The sequence below is a fragment of the Buteo buteo genome, chromosome 16, assembly GCF_964188355.1.
Source record: "Buteo buteo chromosome 16, bButBut1.hap1.1, whole genome shotgun sequence".
In the NCBI taxonomy this organism is placed as follows: domain Eukaryota; kingdom Metazoa; phylum Chordata; class Aves; order Accipitriformes; family Accipitridae; genus Buteo; species Buteo buteo.
The window spans coordinates 11,836,314-11,853,932 of record NC_134186.1 but is presented as its reverse complement, the minus strand read 5'-3'; the positions used below and the strand labels follow the sequence as shown (position 1 = coordinate 11,853,932).

At 37.9% G+C, this 17,619-nt stretch overlaps 1 protein-coding gene across 4 annotated transcripts in view; it reads left to right on the top strand.

Annotated features, from left to right (window-relative positions):
* The window catches only part of CHID1 (chitinase domain containing 1), a 129,926-nt gene that overhangs the window by 9,597 nt on the left and 102,710 nt on the right, over positions 1-17,619 (top strand). For 3 of the 4 annotated variants that reach the window (XM_075047045.1, XM_075047046.1, XM_075047047.1), the window contains exons 7-8: positions 438-499; positions 9,789-9,881. In XM_075047045.1, coding sequence (XP_074903146.1) covers positions 438-499; positions 9,789-9,881 — 155 coding nt within the window. The remainder of the gene's footprint in view (positions 1-437; positions 500-9,788; positions 9,882-17,619) is intronic. The other variant, XM_075047048.1, reaches the window with a different exon arrangement.

The window sequence follows — 17,619 nt, the reverse complement described above, 5'->3', positions numbered from 1 at the left end:
TAATTGTGGGAGATGTTTGGAATCATGCCTATGCCGAGTTAGCATTTACATCTTTAGACTCAAGAGTTCACAAGTTTTTTTCCCTATATACATGTAAATGTGTGTCAAATGATTTGCTTAACAACCAGCTTTCATTAATGGCTGAATTTTCCCAATCTGATACTGGTTTATCCTGTAAGGGTAGAAGTCATGGATAACTAATAGAGATTTTCAACTTCTGCATGTTTGTTAAATAATTTGTGCTTCTCTGACTTCTTCATGAAAAGCTGCATTAAAGGTGAAGCTGGTATAAGAATACAAAGCATGTTCGATCTGTAATAGTACAAGGAAAAACTACAGTAATTGTGTGCTTTGATATTGTATTATCATCTCTGATACAAGCATAATGAATAAGCACGGTGATTGACTGTATATTGTTGTCAATTCCCTTTATTTAGAACGAAAATTTTGATGGTTTTGTAGTTGAAGTTTGGAGTCAGCTGGGAAATCAAAAGCAAACGTGAGTATAAGTCTCTAGGATGCAATTCTGAAAAATTGGCTCTTTTAAAGCATCTTTTTAATTTGTCCATGTTGATTTGAATTTGTCATAAATAAATACACTTCATTCTGGGACAACTGAAGATTGTTCCACTTATCCTAGAATGAAGTAGAAGAGTCTACTCCACTCTACATGAGCTCAAAGATTACATAATAATCTTCACAGTGGACCTAGCGGACCACATTAGCCTTTCATATTTGAGTTCTGCAAGATGTTACTGTTGTGCAAGGGTGAAGAGGGTACCTCAATTGCATGCTTACTCAGATGTTGGCACTGGCCTTTATTCTAACATTCATTGGTTTGGGTTACTGGGTGAAGCTTGGAAGTGTGGGATGCTTTCAAGACCACCAAATTTGAGTTGATTAGGAAACCTTCCAAACCTTTATATAGATATTTTTTAGACATACTGAAACTAAAACCAATATCCCCAACCTGAAGCAAATCCAGGGAGAAACTGGCTTCGAGTTCTTGCAAGCACAGTATACTTCAAACTTTGGAGTAGTTTATCTACTTTTTGATAGCTCTGCTATGAAGTTCCAGTGAGTCTGCATTTATTGTAGCTGCTAAAACTAAAGGGCTTATCCATATTAAGCTGTTTCCTGGCATACTGTAATCTGTTTTCCTTGAGCAAAAGCCCCTTGGCTGTCTTAACACCTTGGACAGAGTCAAGGTAAGGCAAGCTCCAAACTGCTGCTTTAGAAGGAGAAGGCAGAACGTGTGGTGAAATTAAATGATTCAGTGCAGAAATCTGAAGATTTTGTGTTAGCTCCCTCAGGAAATTCAGGCTTCAATTCCCTAAAGCATAGTATTCCTACCAGCTCTCCATTGCCTAAAATATCTGGGGGAAAATAGCTTAAAAGAAAGCTCCCCAGAATGCAGACTTCATTATGGAAGACTTTCACCTTTCAAAAATGTTTACTTCAGGTTATTCTGTTTAGGGCAAATGTTACTGACTGCTGGCATATAATAGTTACTTCTGGAACTGAGTGTGCTATTAACAGAGTCTTACCTTTCCCCTATAAAATCAACACTTGGAAACAAAGAATTGAAACTGCAGAATCTTTGTAGCCTTGTCAGGGGCTCCACCAATTGCACTGGAATGAATAATCCTTATGCTAGTTGCTCTTGCTTATAATTATGTAATTTGCCAGGTTGTTCCTAAGAGTTGATCTTTATACTGAGCTCTGAACTTACTGCAATGTCTTAATAAGACAGCCAACAAGGTGATTGAAGCAATTAGTAACTGCCGGCCAGAAGTTGGGTGTAGTGGTGTAATGGTCAGTTTATCTACTGTGCTTACTGTATTTCAGTAAAATTGATACTTTTCCTATTAGTTAAATTACACAAATATAAGACAGACTGTATTACTGTAATTTTAAGACTCATTGAAGACCAATTTAAACACACTAGCATCAAAGTGCTGTGTTGCAAATGGCACACATGAACAAAGCATACTTTTTATTAGCTCCAGGGTGAGTTTATTTGTGGCATGGTAAAAATGTTACTCTTTGCTAGGAGTAATGCTGGTTCAAAACAGTATTGCTTGTCCCATCTTGTGTGATAAGAACTATTTGTACTAGAGGAGGTACTGCTGTGTAGTTGCTCTAGCCTTCAGTACCTGAGTGTTATTTAGGTGAAGTATAGAAGCACCACTTAGATATTCACCATCTGTCTGTTATTGATAGACAGGAGTCAGAAGTATTTTCCACAACTTCAGAGAAGGAAAGGGTTATTCTCATAGTGTAGAATGGTAACTGTCTCCTTTGCTCCAAGTCAGTAATGTTTGATCATATGTGGACATCTATGAACAAGGCTTTAGGATTATCCTAACTAAAAATGTGAAAGATGATGTTTGGCAGAAAAACATGAATAGAAGCAACAGTTATGAACTGCAGATTTTCCTTCTCTTCAAGACCAGTTTTGATTTAAGTGCTTCATTGTAAACTCATCTGTGTTTTTTTTCCTCCCTTTATTGCCACTCCCCTGTAAACGGTTAGGGTGTTTAAGTTGCAGAATACCTTGTGTTGGGCTTGGCTCCTCAGAGACAAGCATCCTGAATAAGGCTAATCTAGGCAGCAAGCTGAAGCTAGGCTTCTGTGTGGAGTAACAGTTGTTTTGAGAAAGTGGAAGTACGTCATTACATTAAAATTTTGTCTCATGATGCTTGTAAGTTATGGGACCAGTGTCTTCATTTTGAGATTAAGTCAGTTTTTCTATCACTTGCTCTAAAACTGGATGGCTTGGGTATCCAGTGCCCCAGGGGTTTTCCCTATCAAAGTTTTTTGGAGTGAACAGGTGCTTTGAACAGGTCTTAAGGGGCGGAATTAAGTGAACTTAGCACCTTGGCAAGCCTGTATTTTTATTGCACATTGAATGCTGTTACTTCGGGATCTGTTAATTTCCTTTTGATTAGCAGAGCGGAGTTATTCCTGATAAATGGGTAAGCATGGATGGTCTACTGCTTTGCTTGTCCCTGCCAGAAAAGAATTGGAGCAGCCGGTGACCTCTTCAGCCCACAGAGTGGCAGTATTGTAACATGAGTCATACCTGATCTTCCTTGTCAGATAGTGTCTTTCGAAGTGACAACCACCACCAGTAAAGCATGTTCTTAACCTTGGAAGGGTGGGGGTCAGTTGACAGGTAGATGTCAACACAGAGATGACCCCTAATCCTTCGGAGATGTGAAGCGTTCATAGAACTGCAATTATGGATGCTCCATATAAAGCATCTGTTTTAACTGTTAGGTACGTAGTCTAGGCTTTCCTGATTCAGATCCTTCAAGGTCAAACACCTGAAAGTAGCTTAACCTACTTGTAGGTAAAGGAACAAAAGATCATAATGATGCTCCTAGGAACAGATAGTCTGCCTTTAAATTGCTTTCAGAGCTGTCTGACAATGCAAAGAGACCTGCCTAGCTAATACAATTTATTCCTATTATTTAGTGTGAACATGTTTTAGTTTAAAAAGAAAATAAAAAATCAGTTTGTCTGTTTTTTCTGAAATACAGGGAATAATCTCACATAAGCAGTTAGCAACAGGTTATTGAGACTCAACACAGGTGCATAAAATTATCTGGGGATATGCTGCAGCTTCCAGCTTGCCTTATGAGATGTCACAGTGGTGGTGTGGATCTAAGTAAGAAATACTTCACTTAGAATCATTATGGTATTTATTTTTCAAAACTAAAGTAATTGGATACCTAGCTATTAAATTAATAAATAATAAAACGGCACTCAGTTATTCTACTGCATCCTTTCGTGTATCTGTGTTGAGGGGAAAGCTGTGGAAATGATTCCTGTTATTTTTTTAATAGTGTTATGGAAAAGTTCCATGATCCCGTCCAGTGCACTACCTTAGTGGTGCAGGAGCATTTAATATAGCACACGTTTCTTTATCAGACTTAAAGTGACTAGAGAGTGGGATTTGCTTATGGAACATTTGTGCTTGATATGGTGTTTCAGCTATGAAAAAAGCATCCACTCTCTAAAGAATGTGCAGTGGTACTTTTTAGCAGAGTGCACCAATATTGCTTGAGGTGGGTGAGTCTGCAAAAGAATCTGAAACCCCACAAATTGGTGTCCTAACTCACTAATAAATTGGGTTTTGATTTAAGCACTACTTCATATATCAGAATGCTGGATTAATTGCAGCTGAAGCTTTCTTTTCAGTAGACCTCAGCTGAGCAAGTATCCCCATGAGATACCTTTTTTCAATAGCTGAACCTGAGTTCTGGTTGGATTAAAGAGGTATGATGACATCTTCGTAACACATGCTTTCCCCATTGTCTGGATGTTGGGACTTGAAACACTGAATTACCTAAAGACCATGTGACAGTTAAATTTTGTAAGTATCTCCATATAACAGGGTACCAGTGTTAGCTCTGTGCAAAGCTTCTGTAACCCATAAATCCTGTGACCAGCCTCTTTAAGAACCCGTGCTCTCTGAGCATTTTTAAAATGAAGCAAATTTAGACACTTCTGTGTCAGCTCTTTACATGTTTCTAGAAAATCTTGATTTTTTTGAGTACTCCAACATTAGAAACAAATGAAAATTCTTCCTACAAAGCCTGAGGTGTTACTTAAAAAGAGCCTTCAGTTTCTTGTTTATCCTAGCTGGCATTACAGATGAGGTGAAATGTTGCTAAGAAGTTATGTTGCTGGCATCCACTTAGACGTGAAATTCTGTGGTTTCAGGCTTACCATGTATCTTCTGTTTTACATCTTCTTAAGCAGAACTAACTTTATCTAGTTGTGTTTGTTTTCAAGAGCAAAAAGTTTTCTAACCATTCTGGTTTGGTGTTGGACTTGCTCTTTAATGCTCAACAGACTAAAGTCTTAAATTATATCAATCCTTTGTGCTGCTTTCTTTTGCATATTCATTTAAACTTTGATTTTACCAATAGTATAAATTTCATACAAGAGAATTATGTGCCTAAATATAGCTGCCTGGTTTCATGTTAGATATCATAAGCAGCCTGGTCTCTGGCTGTTCGTGTAGGGTCCTAGATGCCTTGAGTCTTACACAGCAATCCTGCATGCACGCTTTGTATACCTTTGGACATATAAAATGGCGTTAGGTTCTTATATTTAGATGCCAAAATACCACTGGTTCTGTCTGAAGAACCTGAATTGTCTTGATATGTGTGTGTGTACCTAAGTTTTTAGGGGGGTTATACTGACCAGTTCAGGCTCCTGTAGACATCTAATACAGATACTTCGATGTACCTTCTATAATGCTCGTACCTACTTCTTTCCTGTGATTTCTGGGAATAGAATTATTGATACACAAATCACAGTGAGGTCAAATTTAATGTGGGGTGAAAGACCGCATCTAACTGATGCTGCCTCCTCTCATGCTGACAATCCTTGCATACTGGAAAAGTATTCAGCTTCCCATCTTTTATTCTAAAACATAGGAAATTAGTCTCCTAACAAAAATCTACATCAGGCAAGATATCCTATGCAGCTGATACCTCAATACTAATGTGTTTTCCTGCTTCTTATAGTTTAAACCTGCTTCTTAATTAAATAAGCATCTTTTATCTAAAACTTTCTTGACTGATTTTGCAATAAAATATTCCAAGTTACTCATCCTGTGGCATTTAATTTTAGAAATGTGCATGGCAGAAATATTGAGATAACTGAACAAGCAAAGGTTCTCCTGCTTATTTAGTTAACAGCTAGACAGGACGATGTCTCTCTTACTAATCTCATTTGTGGGTTTATTGGTGTTTTTTTTTTTCCTCCAGAGACCTGGGTCATGTTGTGAAAAAGGCATGAAGGTACCCACCAGAATCTCACAGCATTACATAAAAGTGCATACGTTATTCTGATCAATCTGGCATTAGCTGACAGATGGCACTGCCATCACACAGAATCAATCGAAAAATGTTTTGGGTTTTTTTTTTTTGTTTGGTTTTTTTTGTTGTCACCACGTGCTGCAGGCACTTGGCGTCATGCAGATGACCTTCAAACATCTTATTAATGTTGGTAGGAGTATAGGAGCAAAAAGCTCTTTGGCAGTTCTATCCTTCATGTTAGTACCTGAAAAATTAATCTATTAATCAAAGATTTGCCATAATTCACTCCAGTTTCTTGGTATTAACTAGGCAATGAAATGGCACAAAAGGGCAATTTCATCTTGAAGTAGACAGCTTTATTCTGTCCCATTTTCTTGACAAGGCGTACATTTTAGGGAGTACTGACTACCAGCTTGTGCAAAAAAGTGGCTGAAGCTGGAAAGTTGCAGAGTTCTGAAGGGACACGTAACTAAAGGGAAGGATATAACAGCCTTACGTGTCTTCTTCAAGGCTTTTCAAATTCATCTACAGCCCACTCATGTGCGCTGAAGTAAACTACTACAAGGTGTCCCAAACACAATAGACTAGCAATGCTGGAAAATGGGAGTTCTAAAAAAATAAGCTTCCCTTAAACTTTGGGTGATTAAAATTTGGGGGTCTGCATACTTTATAGGGGACAAGATACTTTGAAATCATGAACACTTGGAAAATTGACCTACCAAATAGTAGTAACAGAAGGCCTGAAATAGGAGGAACAAAGTAGGCCTTAATTAGCTCAAGATAGAGTCTTAAAACTGTCAATGTTGTAGTAGCTACTCTGAAGTTAAATTTGACAATGGTGAAGTCTCTGGTAAATATTTAATGAAGCCTTTTCAGGAAGACTCATTCTATTCCTACTTTCCTGCACCTCATTATAATGTTTAAAATGTCAGTAGCTTTTCTTTCAAAATTACCAGTGGTAATATGGGAGAATATTGTGTTTAAAACACTGGAAAGCACTGTTGGGACACATTAAAGTTTTAATTTATAGCACAATAAATGAGTATTCTGCTGTTGCTGTTTGGGGGAGAGGGGAAGAGTGCACATTTGATTTACATAATCTGCCTTGGCTGACAAATGGAAGTGAGCCTAAATTAAGTCTTTAACCATTAATTCTGTCTAATTTGCTAGAAAGTTTTCAGGGCCCAGAGACCTGGCTTGGCAGGTTAGTGAGTAGATGTTAATCTCAGTTTCTTGAGCAAGAATCTAGCTAACCCTTTTCTTCCTGACCTCCTCCAAGTTGAGGCTAATTATCTTTTGGCCAGAGCTATACTGCTTGGATTTGGTGGCAGGAGGAGAGAAGTGGCTGTTTTAATGGAGTCTGGTTTTAGTTAGAGTTCTGTCTGCTAGCTACAAAATAAAACCAGCAATCCAAACTGCACTCCTGCCCCTTTATCAGGCCACAAATCCCTGTCCTTTGTTTACAGTTGTAGGTTGTGGTTCTACTCTGTATGCCTTTCTAGTTTTAAAATTACTGCTTTTGTGCAGTCACTGTTTTTGTGGGTGTGTCAATGTTTTTGTGGATACATTCTTAGCTCTGCTGGCTAACCACCTGTGTCTGACGTTGCTGAAGATGGGGGAAACCTTGAATTTAATATTCACTTGAATTGTTTTTTTCTCTGCATCTGGTTCAAAATAATACCGGCTGCTTTTCTTCTTATGCTTCAAACCATTGCTATCTGGGTAGAAAAATTTTAGGAGCTGAGGCAGATATGTGAAGATGCAGAGTGGGAGCCAGGGTGTTAGTCTTGTTTCTAAATGAAAAAGATGTTATCTTGCTCTGCACCTATGTTAGGTTCTTTTGTCCTGTTCTGCCCCTCCTTCTATCCCCTCACCTTTTAAATAATTAATTTTAAAGTCAGCAAATATTTTGCATGGTGAAGATGTCTCAAAGTTCCTAGAGCTAACAAAGGCAGCCAGGCAGAGAAGAGATATCCCTGCTGATGAACAGTGTAGAATAATCTCAATGCGAGAGGAACTGATTCTTTGGTCAAATTTATCTTATATGTAGCATCTCTGACATCTAATAAAGTGTGCAGTCATACTGCAGTTTGGGCATAATTAGTGAAAAAGGTCACTTAGCCATGAGACACAAATCAGTGGGAAAGATGGCTTAGCTAGTTTTAATACTGATTATAGTTTTTGATAAGATTGTTATGTGGGAGCTGTGATGTGTATGTTGGAGTCAATAAATGTCTGTTTAGTTTAGTGTTGTAATTTTTTAATGTGTTCATATGGAAAAGGATTCTTTTTTGCTATAATTGATTTGTCTGAATAGTGACAGTCTTAATGTTGAATGCATATGATAAGGAAATAGGAGGGAAAGCTGCTACTTTCCCAGAGCAAGAATGGTAGAAGTACATGCTGCAGACAGACCAAAAGCTGATTCCTGTAGTCTCATCTCTCCCCCTGGGAGAGAAATATAGGTGGCACTGTGACAGTTTATTGTCAAGAGCTGTTCAACACAGCCAGCTCTCAAATCATAAGCACAAAATACTGATGGTATTGGGAAAGTGATAAAATTTGCTTTGTTTGTTTGCCAGGATTTTGAGAGTAATGGCTTTTGTAGCATCCTTAGGAAGTTTTCATCAGGCATCAAACCATATCAGGGAAAATGAAAATACTTGGTTACCTTTGGATAGCGCCTACATTGTGCAAGTCAAGGATCATTACTGTGATGGATAATTTTATTGGAAGATCAGTGATTTCAGAAGAATATCTCTAGGATGATACTGCCTCAAAAGGCATGACTACCAAAAGTTGTTTCTGAGACTTCAGGTCTAATCCAGTTCAAGTGGAGCAAACAACTTGGATGATTGCTTATGTGTATCCTACCTTTCCTGCTTTAGTACTTTTAGCCTACTGGAATGGGTCGTGAGGTTGCTTTCTACTTGGTTCAGGTTTAAGCATAGTTCTGAACAGATCTAGAATTCTGTGCTAATACCATCTGTCTGACTGCCTTTGTGGATCCACCCTGCCAGTGGGTAGATATGAAAGTTGACTTTGTTCTGAAAAATGGAATGCCTTAAGGAAGGCACACAGAAGGCCCATATTTATAGTGCAAATTCAAGGTAATATTGGACTCCTCTTACGATAACAATAGCCATTAAACGTTTTTGTTTCTGCAGTCTGTCTCTGAAGGATTTTCTATTAACATCACCCTTCAAATAAGGAAGACTAAAAACAGTTTACATGAGAATTTTGGAGTTTATTTTCCTATTGAAGTGTTTAGAATATGGATATGAAAATCATCTTTTGTGAAAGTCTTTAAATGATGCATATGGAAGGTGATACTTCCATCGAATGTTTATTTTGTAGCTATACAGTAATATATTGAGAAACAAAAGGATTATTTATACAGAAAAAAACAGCAGCAGAAAAGTTTCTAAATACAGGCCTCAGAAATACCGCTTGAAGATTGCATGTCTTGCTGTGAAATCATCTTTACAAATTCTCAGACCTCATATGTAGTAATACAGTGGCAACTTGAATGTATTCAACAGCTGCTTGTTTCAGAACAGTGTTTGGTTCTTCTATTGATCTAATTCTTTTTACTGAATATGACCTCAAGAGGTGACCTGCTCTGATGAGATATGATGGTTTTACATGCTAACAATGCATAGTTAGATTAAAATAAAACTAGGAGACATTTTAGCCCCAAAGTGACCACCTGTTCCAATAAAACTAAGACTGTCTGCAGCAGTTCAGTGTTCTTAGTCCTGGAAGAGGGTAAACCTCTGATCAGTCTTCCTAATTTTTTTTTCTGCTATGGTCATTCACTACAAACTGTGTTTGGCTATCTTGCCAGCTGTGTCTTTTCAATTATTTCTACTGTTGCTTGTTAACTTGCTCTTGCCACTGTATAGCACCAGTTTTACTGTCTTTCCCTCTAACAATATATTTGTATTTCAGGGAGTTGATTCACTTGCTCATTCACCTTTCTGAAGCTCTGCATGAAGCACAACTTAAACTCATACTGGTCATCCCTCCTGCTGTTGCAGCAGGGTGAGTATTCCTATTTAGATGGCAGGTTTCAGATGAGAAATACTTTCTTGTCTGATATACAACAAATTCAAAACTTTGTTTATAGCTATGCAGCTTAAATGGATAAGAAATTGTTTGAGTTTTGTAGTCCTGTCTTCATGCCTGTTGCACTGAATAGTCTTCGCAACTATGTGTTTTTATACATACCTCATAACTTTTGATGTCAAAATAACTTGCAGAGGGACCTCCTATTGTGGTGTTAACCTAAAATGTCTGGTAAGAACTTCCAGGAGAACAAGAGCAGAAACAGTTGTGGAGCTTAATGACTTGTTGACAAGGGGTGAAAAGAGCGTCATAAAGGTAGCATATAAAAGAACTTCGTGAGCCTCTGGGCACAATTTCAGCTATGATAGATAATAGTTGAATTTTCTTAAGTAAAAAAACCAGAGCTACAGGAAGGAATTACATCTATGATAGGCCTGTGGGTTTTTAAAATTATTTATTTTGACTTGATAGTCCATATGTACAGAAAATGCATTTAGTAAGAGGATATTTAGAATTGTTAATGATTCTTTTTATTTGTGTAATGATTTGAATCCGATGGATGTACCAGTTTATATGCTCTTCTGGCTCAACAGCAGTAAGCAGTTCTTATCTTTCAGTGTTTATAGCAGAGAGATAGTTACTTCCTAAGATTGTTTTTGTTGAAAAAACCCATGTGGAAAATGAGAATGAAATTTCATTATATGTGGAAGGAATTTGAATCCTCTTTAAGTTTTTACATTTTTAGGAAAAGATTCTACATTGTCTTTAAGTGATGTATAGTAAAACTAAAAAAATCACAGTTTTACTATATCTCTAGTCTTTTTCTGGAAAGAAATTGCACTCCAGTATTTCGGTATTTCAGGGAGATTACGTCTAGTCCTTCAGGGTTTTGTATGATCAATCAGTGATTACATCCTTGTGAGCGTGAGCAGATAGAACTGAAGACAAGGGTGGAAGGTGATTCAGAATACCAGCAGAGTGATGTGACTTCATTATTGTAATTTCAAATTGAAATGTGGGCTATACCAATGCTATACGGCTTTATTAGCAAGAGTTTTGCCAGTATCCATCTGTCATTTGGTAACATTTGTTCACATTTGGATGCCGTTCCAGGTCAAAAGATGCATGGTATGCTTGCATTGTGAGCATAGCTATCTGTTGTACTACCTTGTGGAAGAGTGTTTATGGTATAAAATAGTGCTACAAGGATCTACAAGGAATACATCATGCCTTCAGAGAACTGTGGTAATAAGGGTTATCTTATCCCCAAAACTACCAGGTTCTGAATCTCTGTATTCTACTCTCCCCTTTCCTTGCTTCTCAAAGGTAATGAGCATCCCTGTTACAGTATGGATAGGCCAAATGTTAAAGTTATGTATATGTCATGGGTGATGGCCTTTTACTGTCAGAGTGAGAAGCTCCAAATCCCTATATAGTTGTTTTTAAGGGGTTTGGTGGGTGCTCTTGTCATATGGAACTGTGGAATAATGAAGCATAACCTGTTGTAGAGGATTACATACACGAAACAGTCTTCATAAAGTAATTGAGTATGTTGGAGTGGGTTCTGCTAGCTGCAGAATAGGTGACAGATGGGACACACATGCTAATCCTATGTTGTGCTTATTCCTTATTTCTGAATTTTACCTAATGGAATAGGTATCTTCTGGTTATGCACGTATTTTTGGCTTACTGGACTTGACTTGCTGATAATGATAACTGGGAAAGACTTGTAATATTTGCATAGTTGGCAATGCGAGATTTTTTTTTTCCAAGTTTCCTTTTTCCTTCAAGCTGTTTACCAACCTTATGCCTGCACATGAAAATTCGGGATAGTAAGTCAATCTTAAATAGAGAGCCATTATTAGGTATTTTTCAGGTGAGAGTTAGCAGACAGCTAAAGAAAAATATTACACTGTCTCATTTTTCTCATTTTGGGCTATATAACAGTATGGACAGGCTCACAGCCACTACAGTTTATGACAATTTAACAGCACAGTTTCAGGATGGTGTTGTACAACCTCCTAAATTTCTTGTAGACTGTCATGATCTTTCAGTGTACATTCATTTTCAAGGTGCGAAAAAGGCTGAGAAAATGGAATGCTTGAGCAGGCTTGTAAATGTCTCTTCTGTGGCTGGACTTTTCTCTGCAATGGTCTCAAGTTTTTGTTGAGTTTTGTGGGGAGGTCTGATAGCACGAGGGGGAAACAAAGTATTTCTGCCTATAGATATTCATGCAGAGCTTAAATGCTGCCTGCTGAAAAGATTCAGGGACCCTATAGTAGGTGGCTAAAAAGTTGTGTATGTTCTGAGATCAGTTAGCGTCTGCACTGTAACTGTGATGTCGCCTCTTCTGTAGGTTAGTGATGTAACCTTGTCCAAACCAGTTCCTGAATATAGGACATGTACTTTCTACAACTTTAAGATTTTAAGCCCAAAATAATACTTACCTGTAATTTTGTTCTTCAATAGCTGCATGGAATCTGATTCCAGTTTATTTTCTGTAAAACTGTGTACTTCAGGATGTTTTTTGTTGCTTTATATTTTCCTCTATTGCACAGTGTAACTGTTTTATATCCTTAAAATGAAGTAGCTAGTTTAATGCAAAAATCCCTTTGCTTCCATGTGTGGCTGGCCACCAAATTTTGATAGGCATAGAAGGAGAAGCAGTGTTTTGAAGACTATGGCAAAAGCAAACAAAATAAATTCCATGTAAATCTGTGAAGTAGACAGTCCTGTAAAATAATATGTGTGCAGAGCCCTTTTCTTTAGGGACTGAAGGGCTCTGACAGCCTACCTGCATTTTGAGGATATTCCTTCCTATCACTCAAACCCCTCTGTTTCTACCTCAGTTCTGGTGGGTTTTGCATCATGTTTTGTGAGAGACTTTATTCATAGAACAGTACTAGTTTCTAGTGCATTAAGGGAGTAGATCCAAGTCTCAGGACAACACTAGACATGCTGTTGTTTCTTTTTCTCTAGACATGGTGTGGCTTGTTCCCTTTTCCTCGCACTCTGTATTTTCCATGGTCTTCCAACGTCAGAATACACACGCTATAATGCTGAGGCAGTTTGGCATGCTGCTACACTCCAAATCTTTTAATGTGCAAAAAGCAATGCACTATATAAATGGGGTCAAGAATTTATTGTTTGTCCACTTAGTGTTTTAATGGTCTGATAGTCCAAATTATCTAGGTAATACAGAAAAGCCTCATTAACATTACAGCTAGAATTGTTATGCAGAGCCTTCCCACTTTCTGCCCCTTTTCTATGGTGTTATGCTTACCCTTCCACTGTTCCTGTGGGTGCTGAGGTTGACACTCAGTATTCCTTCAGCAGAAAGATGAGTTATCAGAATGGTGGGGTTTTTCTCGGGAGCAGTGTCATTTTCATGCCAGAGGTTTCTTCTTTGTCAGCCTTCGGTTTCACTTGGGGCTATTTCACATGTTTTCTTACCACAGCCTGCTTCCTCTTCCTTGGCTCTCAAGTGAAGTTTGAAATTTGTGCAAACTCCTCAGGTCGGTCAGACCTTTTCCATATGTGGTATTCCTAGAGCTGGGGACAGTACCCACTTGACCACCACACAATTATTTGGAAGAAAGTTCAGGCCATAAGACGCAGAGGATTTTCAAAAGGACGAAGCTTTTAATCAGTACTGTTTCTCAGAATGAGGCATCACATGTGTTGCAAGTAATTAGAGCTACAGGGTACGTATGTTGTTCCTTACTGTCACGGATGTCTTTGCATGGCTGTTGAGAGCCACTTTTGTGGCTGGTAATACTTGAGTCTTAGGAAGCCAGCTTTCTCTGTCAAGAGAAGGTTGAGAGTCACTCAGATTTGCTTCAGAATATAAATGCTTAGGAGCTTCTTCTGATGCATGGATGGCTTTGCTGGTAAAATTTTCTACTATAGGGAGGGTTCCTGAAATGGAACCAATAGCTTTCAGCTATTGCCCTCTGAAATGCTAGCATGGCTCCCAGTAAGCCAAAGTGTTACCTGCCTTGTTGTATTACTCATTGCACCCCAGAGCAATAACTGCAATACTTTAAAAATACTTCTTTAAAAATAAAGACATGGAAACTAAGTCCTTAAAAATCTGTTCGTGGCTCATGAAATAACCTTTGCAACATTTACAGACCACTAATACTCTGATTTCTTGCAGATGTGTCTGGAAAATTGTGGGCTGGTATGCCTTTGCATCACACAGATGTTCAATGGTCATAACAAATACTTTGAGATTCTTGTGCTTTGGTTAAGTCAAAAATAATGAGAAATTACTATGTCTTCTTTCCTCTCTGTCATTTATTCCAATTTTTCATGCTGCCCTCTTATGATCTACATTTCATCCCAATTGATAGTTCTGTTTTAAAGCAATTTTCTGTTGCTATTAATTGTAGTCTATTACAGATGACGCAAAGGAGAACACTTCAGAACATTCTTCTAAAATGCTTTGTCAGTCACTTCATCACACAGATGCTTTTAAAAATGCTAACGCATGCTCTGACAGAATTTAAGTAATTGCTGTAAACAGTGTTCACATGTAAGTGCATTTGCTCCTTTTGGTGGTAGGGAGAAAGTGGAGAATAGTACAAACCTTAAGATTCCTGTTCATCGTGATGCCTATTGACATTACCAGATTCAGTCTCGTTGCCAGAAGGACCTTAGTCTTTTTTGTTTATATACAGTCACGTGGGGCTCTACAGTCTATTTTTTCTAAATCCTGAAACAAGAGTTGAAGCCACTATAAGCCCTCTGGATTCTTAAACACATTTTGCCTTGACCAGAATTTGCTTTGTTATGGTAGCTGTATATTTGACTATTTCACAGTCGAACACTACACTGAGGTTTGGACCTTGTGTTGTTATTTCCCCTCCTGCTGCTGTCCTGCATATTGACAAGATAGTAGGTTCACAGTTCCAAAACTTTTCTGAACTGGGGTTTAGAAATGCCCTTTTAGAGCTGGGAAGAGCTGTCTATCTAAAGTGCAGGTTTTAACCTGAAATATGTATTAGGCCTGTCCCTAAATGGCCTTATCTGCAGAGGAGTAGTGAAATATTCCTGTTTTCTAGGTGTGGGAAATAACACCTGTGGTTTATATGAAAGAATCCAAAAATCTCATTCCTCTAAACCAATTATTTTGTTTCTTTATGCATTCCTAAAGTTTCTGGAATTTATGAATAAACTTTATTGCTCAGGAGAATGCATTAGTCACATTCTTTTCAATTAATACTGTTATATAAGCCACCTGTCTGTGTCTTCCATGTATGTCTTCCTATTGCATTAACTAGAAAAAACCCTTTAACTTCTTGAGTAAATAGGTAGCTGAAAGTATGTGCATAAGTTATGGAAACATCCGAAAATGGTCACAATGTCCATGCATGCTTTAAAGCTTAGAAGTATATTGGATTTAATGATATCAATAAGCAGAATCCTGAAATTTTCTTTCTGCTGTACCTGACTTTTTAGATAGTAGCTGTATTTAAAAATTTTTGATTTATAGAATAAGAAGGCTTCAGCTGTTATTGTGTATTAAATATCTCATGTCTTGAAACTCACTTTGGGTTTTAACACACATGGTTGAAAGTGTGCTTTAATGCGTCTTATATTCTTTATTTGTTGGAATCACTGTAGACTGTTAATCAAAAATACAGCAAAAGGCATGGAAATAAGTGCCATTGAGAATCAAATAATATTTTAGAGTTCAGCAGCTGACAAAAGTCTGATAAAGGAGACATGATCTGTATGTGGAATACCCTAACCAGTTGGGATGCTAGGAGCTGCAACATTGTTCCTTTTGTGTTTTACCCTGATTAAAATTTAGAGAGAGAGCATAGTTAAATGTAAGCAGTTTATCTAGGAATGCGTTACGATCAAAGCAGTCTGGCAGCAAATGCTATCTGAAAGGAGGCACTTTTGAGAGCTAAAAATACTGGTTTGCTTAGGGAAAGAGTCTGGAAAATGCAGCATTGCACATGAGATCAAGTACATGATGCAGGAAGGAAACATAGTGGGTCATCTCTTTAACTTCTCAAATTCAGCTTTTGCAAACAAAAACTGAGTGAGACTTGTCCTCTAACTGAAGCTTGCTTTCATAGCTAAAGGATCTGTGAAGCCTTTGGTTTTTGATTTGCTTGTGAAATGTTCTGGGCTAAAAGAAAACTTCACTCGAAAAAGAATTTTATTTATTTTTTTAAATCCAGACATTTTATATATTCCTTTACAGCATTTTTTTATGTAGCTGTTTACAGCATTGTCCAGGGACAGTTGCACTGGCATAATCAAGGGGTGGGAATGTGTGTGGAGGCTGATCGGGAGGTAGGAATATCTCTAGCAAGCTTTGCTGTCACAGAGAATGCAAGTAGAGCTACCATGGTGGCAAACACAGATTGAGATAGTTAGTATTTCCCTCCACCTGATGTCCAGGAATTGCGTGATTTTCCTGCAAACATAAGTGATTTGCAAGAGAGAGGAACAGCAGGAGCCAAAGCTATGCTTTAAAAAGTGTGTGTGTTATACTATGACTTTCCTTTGGGGTGGGAGACTTGTGGTTGCATATGTCTGAAGAGAGGCGCTAGGACTGCTGCGTTATGGAAATGGTTGCTAGAGCAGATGGTTTGCTGAAGTCTTCCAGCCTGTCTTTCAACAGATTGTCTCAAAATGTTAGTGTTACTACTTTTAACATGCATGGATATGGATGCATGGATGCATGTATAAAGTATATGAGTACCGTTTCTAAAATGGCGATGGGTAGCCAGGCATATTCTGCCCATTGGTGATGGGGGGTAACTCCATTTGTGCTGAGTAATCCTAGGCTTGGTGAAATACCTGGCTTAAATATGTGCACTTCAGTGATTATTGTACTGCAGAAATTATACTGGTGAAAGCTGTGTGGGTGTTTTTATACCGATATCATAAGCCTCTTTCTGAATAGGATAGCTGTGCTGGAGTGAACTACCTTTACGCTTAAATATGCTGTTGGGGGGGTAGGGGGGGCACGGGGAAGATGGCAAATGGAACTTGAAATTTGGTTGCACCTGTTCTCTTAAGTCTGTAAATCACAGGGACTGAGTTGGTTATTTTATTTGTTTCTCTATACTTACAAGTTTTATGATACGTTAGGGGTGCTTTTTCAAAGGCAAAAAGTGAGGCTTTGAATTTGAATAGTAACTCTTTCCTGTCTGCAACTAAATTGAATTTAATCTGACTAGATTATTACATATTTTGTCCAGGTTCAGCAACCATGTTATCCGTGGTGTTTCCCAGTTACTGTGAAGAAAGCAATGAATAAAGAAAATTCTTAAGTTTGTTTAGATGAGCTATCATTGGAAAGAGCATCAGTAATACTCCTGTTTTCTTCTGTCCTGAGAAAGAGCAAAGGCAGACAAAAAGCTCTCAGGAGCTGGAGATAGGATGTTATCTTCACAGGGATTCTGAATCTAGCTGTGGTTGCATAACTATGACCTTTCTGACATTTGTAGTTTATAATGGACATTAGACATATCGTGTAACTGTGTTAAGGATCAGCTTGGTATACACTGAGTCATTAAAAGTGGTTAGTTTGGCTAAAACCAGTGTTAAATAACTCTGTATTTACAGACAGGTTGTTGGTGGTCACTTGACTTTTATTGTCCCCTGCAGTATAACCCTTTGCACAAAGTAGCAATAAAAAATGGCATCAGCTGTGTCACTTTATAATATATCAGTGTGCTCTTTACTT